Source organism: Garra rufa, chromosome 19 (genome assembly GCF_049309525.1).
Source record: "Garra rufa chromosome 19, GarRuf1.0, whole genome shotgun sequence".
Lineage (NCBI taxonomy): Eukaryota > Metazoa > Chordata > Actinopteri > Cypriniformes > Cyprinidae > Garra > Garra rufa.
The window spans coordinates 39,629,130-39,641,016 of NC_133379.1; the positions used below are offsets into that span (position 1 = coordinate 39,629,130).

At 33.0% G+C, this 11,887-nt stretch overlaps 1 protein-coding gene across 1 annotated transcript; it reads left to right on the top strand.

Moving 5' to 3' along the window:
* The first annotated feature begins 8,003 nt into the window (after window positions 1-8,003).
* LOC141291848 (uncharacterized) lies at window positions 8,004-10,587 on the top strand. The gene is made up of 2 exons (XM_073823867.1): window positions 8,004-8,888; window positions 10,178-10,587. The coding sequence occupies exons 1-2, from the start codon at window positions 8,087-8,089 to the stop codon at window positions 10,222-10,224; spliced, it is 849 nt and encodes a 282-aa protein (XP_073679968.1). The 5' UTR covers window positions 8,004-8,086; the 3' UTR covers window positions 10,225-10,587.
* Window positions 10,588-11,887: the final 1,300 nt, after the last annotated feature.

Here is an 11,887-nt window from a genome sequence, read left to right on the forward strand (position 1 = left end):
ACAGTTATTATACATGATTATATGATTAAATGAAATAATAAAATAATTAAATTACAATTAAAAATGAATGGATAAATAAATGAATAAAAGAAAGTAAAACACAACACAAATGTACAGAATCCTTAGGTCTGGAGCCCCCAGCAGTACACATTTGGATGTGCCTTATATTATTTGGGTGTAATCTGCAAAACAAATTAAACATTTAAATGCAAAAACAGTTATTTTTTTCAGAAAGTCTTTTTTTTTTTTTTTTTTTTTTCTCAAAAACTGAGGATCTTTTGATTATACTGTACAGCTGAATGGACTTAAAATGTCATGCAAAATTACTGATCATTGTGACTTGACTGTATTTTTCCCTGCAGGTGGAAATGGGCGCAACAAAGGTGAGTCATGTTGATTATATTTATTTATTTATTTATTTATTTATTTATACATACATACATTTCAATGTCAAAAAGTCATCCTTCAATGCTGCTGACAAAATGGGTACATTTGAGATTTTGTTTTATACTTAATGAAGAATGCAATACTTATACACAGATCAGAGACTTGTATCAGAGATCTCTGACAGCTGAGCTCAGTTAACTAATCATTAAAGATTTAAAGATTTTAAAGCATTAGACTTTTTCACAAAACATTTGGAATGTTTAGAACAGGGGTCCCCAAACTTTTTTCTGAGCGGGCCACATAATTTTCTTTTCTTTAATGGGGGGCCGGGTCGGTTTATAAAAGAAAATTCCATGGGCTGGACTGACTACTTTTATTATTATTATTTTATTATGATTTTACCTGTATTTATTATACCTTTTAATGCTAGAATAGTTTTTTTTTTTTTTTTTTTTATGCACCAGACAGACAAATTATCATTTCTTTTCAAAAGATATACAGGTGCTTCTCAATAAATTAGAATGTCATGGAAAAGTTCATTTATTTCAGTAATTCGACTCAAATTGTGAAACTTGTCTATTAAATACATTTAATGCACACAGAGTGAAGTAGTTTAAGTCTTTGGTTCTTTTAATTGTGATGATTTGGCTCACATTTAACAAAAATATATCTCTGGCATTGTTCAGAGGGGCCGGTCCAAATGTGGGGGCGGGCCGCATTCGGCCCCCGGGCCTTAGTTTGGGGACCCCTGGTTTAGAACTTTGAAAACATTTTAAGAATCTGATGCTGATCTCACAGGAGAATCTTACTGTTTCATGAGATGGTGATTTCATATGAATTTGATGTGAATCAAACATTTTTTAGAAAAAATGTGAGCATGAAGGCCTGCCCTTAAACTCACTGCTAAACATAATCGTTACAGCAGTATGAGCAAACTGTACGAAAACTTGTTAATGACATCATATAAATTCATACAAATTAGCCACTAATTCACCAGAATGTAAAACAGTTATGAATTGCCTTGAGATTGTGTTAGAATGTGAGGAAAATAATAAACTGAGGAAAAAAATTGACAGAATTTAGAAGATATAAAAACAAAGCTGTATAATTTCCAAGTTACAGAGATGACAGGATGAGTAACGTTCCTTTAGCTCAGCTAAACAAATAAGAATGTATTGAATTCACTCTAAGTCACTTTGGATACAAGAAAGATTTGCCCAATGAATGAATGAGTGTGAATGTAAAATAATCTGTGAGAAGCAAAGTATAATAAAATTGTAATGTCTCATAATTTAGTCACGTCCATCAGCGCCTCCACCTGTGAAGACGGAGATAGAACCGGAAAGAAGAGAGCAAGAAATGGATAGAAGAGAGAGAGAACCAGATAAAGAACCTGATAAGGAAGTACGTTATGAATTACCAGCGAAAGTGAGAGCAGCAGCAGCAGCAGTAGCAGCAGGAGCGGTAGACCGACCAGGTAGAAGCACAGGTGTGATGGCACAGTGCACTGAAAAAAAAATGTGTTTACATCAAGTACATTGGTTTACATAAATCACAAACATATTATGTTCAATTAGTTTCAACATGTTGAGATTTGACTTTACTGTAATGGTATCCTGCCAAAATTAATTCATTTTGTTTCATATACAGTATGTATAAAGTAGCTAACAAGCTATCAGGTAACAATAACACATTTCAGCATACTAAATGCTAAGCATTAAATGCTTCTTGAGCAGAAATAACATGCACTGTATCAGCCCACAGCCTAAGCACATGCTCCATTTTTTTTCCCACAATCCTTACCCAGTGTAATTTAAACAGTTCTAATAATGCCAGCATTGAACATTAAACACTATCAAGTCTCCTCCTCTTTTCATTTGGCTCAAACAAATAAAACAACACTTAATTCCATCAGTTTTCCTCTCCTCATGAAGTCTCAAGCAATGCATGCTGGGAACTACAGTTTCAGCAGAAAGAATTTTTTTAGTACTTGATTGGGTCACATTCGTTCTAAATAATTTACATTAAGCACATTTTAGAGAATTGTATTAATCAAAAGCAAAGAAATAATGTTCAGAAGAAACACAATTTTGTTTGATTGCCTTGATTGCTAGTAATATGATTGATTTAATTGGTTATGTTTTCCTGTTTTTCCATGTGGACACAACAAATAGAACATGTGATGCTGCCACAAAAAGAGACTCAACAACAGATGAAAGAGCAGCTAAAGGCAGAGTATCACCCAGAATTTGATGCACCAGAGATGCCGACTGAAGTACTGAATCCTGTGAGACGTGACAGCAAAGAATTCCCCCCTCCAAACAGTAAGAATTACTTTATTAATGCACATTTCATTGAACGTGATTACAGAGGATAATGAAGTAATTGTAATTTCATAGGATACACCAAAATTTCACTTTTGATACCAGACCACACATTGGGCCTCCAGTGATAAGATATTGAATAATGTTATCAAATCACAACTCTGCACAATGGATTAACATAAATCCAACATACATTTAACGTACACCTATAATAGACCTATTACTCATTGTTGGAAGCAACATATTACACTTTATCATCAAATTACTTTTGTTTTATTTATTTTTTACTGATAAAATCAATTGAAAACCTCTCTATTCCCAACAGAGTTGTCACATAGACCTATGCAGTGCATAGTTGGGCAAATATCTGCATGAGATCCATTGTTTGCTACTAAATCTAAAGGTTTTCCCCTCTCCTAAACCACTTTGCTTTCAATTCTTCACTCTTTAATAATGTCAAGCTAGTGTAAACACATTTCAGTATTATAAATACATTTGAATGCAAAGTAATAGTAACAGAATAATGTAACATTACATTTGCAAGTAATGTTTCCTAATGCTGCTGCTACTACTAATGTTCCTGGGGGGGAAATGTCATCTTAATAGTCTGTTTTGTCTGCCTGTCTGTTTTCTTCAGTGCCTGAAAGTGAGCCCAAACCTCCAGCTACTCCCTAAATGGACCACGATTGCACTGAAGCAAATTTAATTTTTTTTTTAGATTTCCAGTGATGGTTGAGTACAAATGATCAACTGATTAATCAGTTGATCAGTGAAAGATATGATATACAATATATAACTTTAATGTTAGACAAAGGAAGATTTTTTTTTAATGCAGTACTTTTTCACAGTTTTAGTGTGATTTCTGTATTTTACTGTTTTTGTATAGTAGTGTTTTGATGCTGCTTCTGCTTCACATATTTTTGTTCAAAATGTAGTCTTTTTAGCGATCTCTTTAGGCAAACAGAGATTACAAGTTGTTGTCTGCTTTCAAAATGCTTAGCATGCAGCCAAAAAGAAAAGCACTTTATGAACCAAAAAGCTGTAAAACTACTTTCACATTACAAATGCTGCTATAACCTTTCAAAGGGTATAGATGCCATTTAGGTACCATTATGCACCATTTAGAGCCAAGGTCATCAAGGTCTTTAGGATCACTAAAAGTTACAGGGAGGTGAGTTTGATCAAGGTTGGAGCTAAACTCTGCAAGAAAATGGATCTTGTGGGCCAGAGTTGAGAACCCGTGATTTAGAGGTAAATGCTGTTTTTTGTAATGTTTTAAAGCATTTAACAGTGTTATGACCCAATTTTTAATGTTGCTTGATGTTATTTGAGCTGTTGTTCTTTCCAGTAAGATGAGATCATTTCCTGTTGAAAGATGTAATTAAAGCAACACTTAAGCCAAAAATCATGTCTGTAGACAGGCCTCAGGTTTTGCAAGTTCAACTCAAGTGACAAATATAAGAGGCCAAATATACAAAGCACCTATATATGTAAAACCAGAGATCAAACTGTTATTGGTTTTGACAATAAACCATGATTTAAAAAAAAAAACATTTGATTATCATGATTTATAAAAACTCATGGTAAATACTGCTCAGCATTAAGCAATATTTGTAAAAGATGCAAGTATGAATTGATTCTTTGTAAAAGATTTGATAGCATTTGATTTTCATTTTCTCTTCCTGTAATGCCCAGTAAAATGAAACTAATTCTAATTTCAAATACTATTTAGGAAATAGTGGTTCTATCAGACAGTGGATTTACATTTTCATTCAGCCTGTCTGCAATTTTTGTTTAGATGAATGCATAAAATTTGACCAATTTTTATTGCAAATCTTAATCGAGGAAAACAAGCTATGGTGCATTAAAAAAACTCAGTACTTTGGCAGCCAGAATGTTATAAGTTGTGTGCTGGACGGACGAGAGACAAGATACACAATAAACACTATATTTAATATAATCTTCAGATGAACAGGCAGGAATATCCACACACGTAAACATCCACAACGAATAAAGACCGACAGAGAACTCAACTCAAAGACAGACTAATGAATGGTGACTAGAAGATGACTGGGAGACATAGGGAAATACCAAGTGCAGACAGACATAAATGTAACGGAATTGTTTATGGAGCAGATAAAATGTATTTATCATTTGTCTCATCCTTAAAAATTACTTAAAGGCTAATAAGTTTTTTTTTTTTTTTATACATTTTTGTTGTTGTTGATAAAATTTTATTTGAACATGTACTTGTTAGATAACATGTTATGTGTAAGTCAACCAGCCAATATATTTTGTTTGTTTAAAATCTGGCCATCATTTTAAAGCAACACCAAGGAACTTTTTTATCCCTACAGGTTAGAAGCGGAATTGTCTATTACCGCTGTCGTAAATAATTTAGCCTACCGTCGCGGCACGTTATTTGTTTGGAGGCTATCCAGGACCGGCTTTAGAAATAACGATGTCCAGTGACAAGGTAGAGTATGTTGCATGACTTTATGAAAGTGTGAAAACGAAATAAAACATAATAATGACATTGTTTACTATTTATTTTTGCCGTTAAGCAAGTCGCATTTGTAGTCTCATTTGAACTACAAAACCGCGACCCGACGACCCAAACTTACATAGTGCTGTTATGGCCGATAGAAGGGTCGCAAAGCGAATAGGAAAGTGCCGTTTCACCCTGTTATGAGTTGATGAACCACTGACACGAGTTCGGGAACATTATTTTAAGGCAAAATAAAACTCCTTAGTGTTGCTTTAATGTCATTATTTTAAATGTTTATGAAAACAAAAGTGCAGAGTTGGTAATTTATTTGTTTTGTTAATTGATTTTCAACATAAAACTTGGTGACATTATTTCAGCGTATGAAGTTTTTTTTTTTTTTTAAACATGTCCAGCTTATTTTAATGATACTGTGATAATATTCATAACCGTGATCATTTTGGTCAGTATAATCGACTTTTCACAAGTCTGTGAATCACAACAGGTCGATGAATTTCAATATGTGAGGCGGGAAACAGCATGAAATCAGATCCACCCAGTTCTATGATCTATGATTTTTTTCACTTGCAGCTTTAATAAGCTTACAAATTGTTTAAATTAAAGAATTTATTTGTCAACAACTTATTAAATAATCAATAATAAAAGGTTTTATAGGCCTAACAAAGCGTCTTTTCTAAAGTGTCAAATTAACTTTCCCTCAAAATAATAAAGTACTGGCAGATTTGTACACACTTATTCTTTGCATTAAAGTATGTTAGTTATTTAGCAGCATTAATAAATTGGATGACAAATACCTTGGTATTTTCTTCGTTTATTTTGAAAGCTTGCTTAAATAAAATGTCTTTATACTTTTGTTTTGTTTTCTGTTTTGTTTATGAGTAGATCTTTTTCTTTCAAATAATGTATGTTCATTGGATCAGAACACCTTTAGTGTGTCTAGAATCTATAGAGTGACAATGTCATATAACAGTCAGATAATAGTATTAATGGAAATACACTCTTAAAACTAAGGGTGCTTTATGATGTCATAGAAGAATCTTTTTTGTCTAAATGCTTCTATTTCGCAAAAGGTGGAAAGAAAAGAAAGAAGGTTCTTTGGATTATAAAAAGGTAAGAAAGAGATGCTTCTTTAAAGAACCTTTGACTGAATGGTTCTTTTTGGAACCAAAAAATGGTTCTTCTATGGCATCACTGTGAAGAACTTTTTAAAAAACCTTTATTGTTAAGAGTGTAAGTCAGTGGGGTATGTAATTGTAGTTTGATTATAATAATGTAGTCAGATAGGAGAGTAAAATACCTGTGATACAAGCTAGGATGGTGAATATCAAGTAACGTTATATGGTCTAATAGCACCATCTAGAGAGAGTGAGTGATAGTAAGAGCCAATATTCTGTACTGTCGTCATTTAGCCTACTCACCCTTATGACTTCCGTGGAACATGTGATGATGTGACTGTGCAATTTTATTTATACCCACATAAGCATGCAATAACTACATAAAAATAAATTCAATAAATTAAAATAAAAGTTGATCACAAACATAGGCTATATTAAATTTATTTAGCCGCATGTTATTAACTGAGGTCATGCACGAGCACGCGGATGAGGATGCTGGTGTGCGGCAACAACTGACAGGCAAGAACAGCTTTTCCTTTCAATTTCGACATAAAAGGATGCTGATGTTTGTTTTGGGTTGTTATGGTCGTGTATACGCTATTTTACCTATAGTGTTTTTTTTTTCTTTCTTCTAAATAACCATTTTTGTTGATTCGTGTCCAGATTTTGTTCACAGCAAGGCAGTGTTGCCAGATCTTGCATGAGTTTTGAATTATAGAGGAAGAATTGTCAAGTCATTCATCATCATCGGAAACATAACTGCAACACAGACTGCATCAATTTAGTCAACTATAAATAAGGTAAGACACACTACATGCAAAAAAAAAAAAAGAAAGAAAAACACAGCTTGTTTTATATATTGGTAAATGTATGAAATTTTGGTAATTTGTCTTTTAATAATGTATTGTTTAAGACTGGTGTATTAAAGTGTTTATTATTTACATCTGTAGATTTCACTTTCACTTTATTCACTTCACAACAATTGCATCATTCACACTGATTGATGTGACATTTTATACCTGTAAACATGGTGATAGTATTGTGATTAAGGGATTGATAAAAAGAGATATAGTGTATCTGCTCATGTTTTTGTTCTTGTTCTCAGTGTTTCTAGTTTTTTGTTCACTTTGCCACATAATTAAACTACCTGTAAATAGATCCTCGCCGTAGTCCTTTTTCTTCAATCCCTGTAACATAACAATTGTGACATGACTGTATTTTTCCTTGCAGGTCAAAATGGGGGCGTCAGAGGTGAGTCATATTTTTTATAGTCATTCTAATAATGTATTAATGTGTGTGTAATTAGTTTATAATAATTTTGATACAGCTTAACATATTCATTTCACATTAATAGATGATGCAGTTTTTTATAATAAAAAAGTTGTATTGCATTTGTTCATAGCAGATGCTTTGATTCAGTGTGACTTACAAATGAGCAATATGCGTAAATATATTAATTAGCTTTCAAAGTTACTTATGTACGATGAAATTAGGCAAATGGAGATGCTTTTTGACACACAGAGAGAATAACACACAAACTGAGAAGAATATATACATTGAAAGTGTATATATTTTACACGTTGGATCTAAGCATGATTTTTTCCAGTGAATGAATGAATGTAAATCATAAACATTACAATAAACTGTAATGTCACATCATACAGTCGCATACAAGAAAAAGGGACCAAGAGAGAAAAGAGAGAGAACCTCATGAAACCATACAGGAAAGAGCAAAGGAACTGAATGAAGGTACAATGAAACCGTGTACAAGCACAATGGAACTGGATAAAAGTGCAATAAATCCAGATCTGGAGAGAGATCTAGAGAGAAGAGAAAAAGAACTGGAGAGAAAAGAAGCAGAATTGGAGAAAAGTCTGAATAACCAACAAAGACCACAGATGTGCTGGTTTTTAAGTGAGACAATACTGGGAAGAAGAGAGATAGAACTAGATATTAAGAAGACAGAGCAGGAGAAAAGTGCAATGGATCCAGATATTAGAGTGAGACAACCAGAGAAGAGAGCGATGGAACTGGATAATAGAGAGAGAGAACTGGGGAAAAGAGCAATGGAACTGGATAGAAGAGCGATGGAACTGGATGGAAGACTGATGGACCTGCATGTGGAACTGAATAGAAGAGCGGCAGAAATGGATATTAGACAGAGAGAAATAGAGAAAAGAGTGGAGAGAAGACAGAACGAACTGGATGAAAGACTGATGGACCTGCATGAAACGTATAGGCTGTATATAAGAGACAGAGAAGCAATGGAAATGGATGGAAGAGAGATAGACCTGAAGAAAAGTGAGATGGAACCAGATAATAGAGAGATACAAATGGAGAGAAAAAAGATGGAACTCTATTTTAAAGAGAGAGAACTGGACAGAAGAGAGGGCATAATGGAGAGAAGAGAGAGCAAAATGGACAGAAGAGAGAGTGAAATGGATAGAAGAAAAAGCGAAATGGATAGAAGGGAAACTGAACTGTATGGAAGAGAGAGAGAGCTGGAGAGAAGAGAGAGAGAACTTGATAGCAGCAATGAATTAGATCATCCTAACAGTAAGATTTTTATTTATGCACATTTACATTGATGTATTTGATGATATAGGATCATGAAATGATTAGAATTTCATGTAATACACCAAACTTGACTTTCATTTTGAGGCCAGACCATATTCTGGACCTCCTAAGATAAGATAAAGAATAGTTTTATACTCTGCACAATGGTGACTTCATCTTAATGGAGTAGTTCACTTCCAGAACAAATATGTACAAATAACGTCCTTATCCCCTTGTCATCTATTTTTTTTTTTTTTTTTTTTTAAGGAAAACATTTCAGGATTTTCTCCATGTAGTGGACTTCTATGGTGCCCCTGGGTTTGAACTTTCAAAATGCAGTTTAAATGCAGCTTCAAAGGGCTCTAAATGATCCCAGCCGAGCAAGAAGGGTCTTGTCTAGTGAAACGATCGATTGTTTTCTTACAATAATAACAAAGTAGAGGAGAAAGTAAGATGGGAGTTTGTCGACACACCCTCACTGTCGGAACCAGAATACACATGAGTTCATGCAGAGACAAATATGAGCGTTTGAGGTTAAAAAGTATATAAATAGTAAAAAGAATTTTAGAAAATTGCTTCACTAGATAAGACCCTTCTTCTGGCTGGGATCGTTTAGACCCATTTGAAACTGTATTTAAACTGCATTTTGGAAGTTCAAACTTGGGGGGCACCATAGGAGTTGACTATATGGAGAGAAATCCTGAAATGTTTTCCTCAAAAAACAATTTAATTTTTTTTTTTCCACAAATGAAGAAAGAAAGATATGTACATCTATAGGATGACAAGTGGGTAAGTACATTATCTGTAAAGTATATTATCCGGAAGTCAACTACTTTAAGTAGACCTACAATAGATCTATATTGTTACACATTTTGGGAGTAGCACACATTAGGTCATCAGATTGCTGTTTTGAAGTAAAATGTTCCCCTATTTTAAATTTACACCATAATATCTAATAATTTAAAATGCATACATTCATTACCTTATTTACTGATAATATTAATTGATCCGTTGTTCCCACAGCATATGCAATGCATGCTTTGAGTCTTAATCCAATTTGCTTTCAAATCTACACTGATGTCTTCTAATGACAAAATAGTCAATGTAACCACTTTACGGTGTTAAAAACACATTTGAATTAATAGTAATACTAACAATAATGCATTAATTAATAACCCTAACATTAAAGTTCCTTTAAACCAATGTTTGTTGTATTTGTATCCAAGAAAGGATATACTAAGCTTAATAAGATATGACACTTAAATTGTCTGTTTGTCTGTTTTTATTAGTGTCTGAAAGTGAGAACAACACTCCAATCTACCTGAATGGACAATGAACCAAGTTGAAGGATTTTCCATGGTGAGAACAACTGATCAATTGATTCATTGTGAACAAAGATTATATATATATATATATTATGTCTCTTTGATTAAAATCAGCTGCTAGCTAAATATAAAATGTGAATTAAATGTATGTTAAAAGTAACCTTGAACTTGAACTTAAACTAAAAGCTTGTTTGTTTTTTTTCTTTTCTAATTCCAAAGTTGGTGAAATCGTCAGCATATATCCTGGTATTAGTATTTTATTTTAAATGTATTACTTTGTTTATATGCATCTAACCTTTTATTTATTTATTTATTTATGAAACTAAACAAATCAATGGACATGTCACTACAATACTATTGAACTGTAAAGTATGTATTACCATAGACTGTCTTATGGAAAAGAAAAAAAAAAAGATAATGTAATATTATAAAGAAATTTAAAGCTGTATTTTCATGTTTGTGTATTTATTTATTTGTAAATACTTTGAGACAAACCAACTAATAGCACAAACATCAAAGAAATCATCAAGTCCGCTGCTAATAATTACTGAGGTTTGTGTCGCTGTTTTTCAACCAAAATGATGTTGGCATTTAAATGGCTCAGGAATAGTCCTGTAAAAATGAAATTCAACATTCTTTTTATTATCATTTATTAACCTATTATGACAGACCTGTTTGAGGTTTTTACAGGTTGACAGTGAAGCCTAGCTGTTAAAAGTGACAGTCACTGTGGTTTATAAGCAGCTGAATATATGTTTAAACATTCGAAATTGTTATTTACATTCACTTCATGTAAATATGAAGGAAATGTAAATAACATTTTGAATATTTAAACATATATTTACACACACACACACACACACGCATATATATATATATATATATATATATATATATATATATACACACACTTGCAATCAGAAATATTCAACCCCCTCACCTCAATAGACAATATAGTGATGTTGATGAAAGATAATGAAAATAACTGAGAAAAAAAACTTGTGATATATATATATATATATTCTTTAAACGTGAATCTTGCGTGAATATATATATCTTTGGTCTTTCCGGGACCTCATGCATTTTTATTAGTGGTCAACAATAGGGAAGTGACTGAGGTGAAGCAAATTTCAAAAGAAATAGCCATCGTGCTTGGCAAAGAAGCCTTAGACTATGCTGTGGTTTTGATCATTGAAAGAACTGAGAACCAAAGAGATCAATAGCATGAGCAAGCATGCGAAAATGTGTTATATATTAGAGGACACTGAGCAAAGCGTTCAGGATCTATTTGTAGAAACCAAAAAAAATGACACAAAACAAGGAATTCACATTTTTTATTCAGCCACCACCTCAAAACCTCATAAAAGCATTTTTATCACGGGAAAAGGAAAGATATGCTGAAATACAAAAACAGCATGCACAAGAGATGATGGCTTTAAAAGAACTTACTGAAAGTAATTACAAGAAAGAAATTGACTCTTTGAGACAGTTAATGGTGGCTACTTTGACACAGTTAAAGAAATATCGTCAGGAGCAGAACCAGCAAGGGGCTTCAAGTGCTCAAGAAGATCTGCTGTTCAAAGAATGTAGCAACACCGCCTTGAAAAACATGCTTCCATCCATCATTGATGATTTTACTGAACGTGAGAAAACACTTAAAGAACAGCTTGTGGG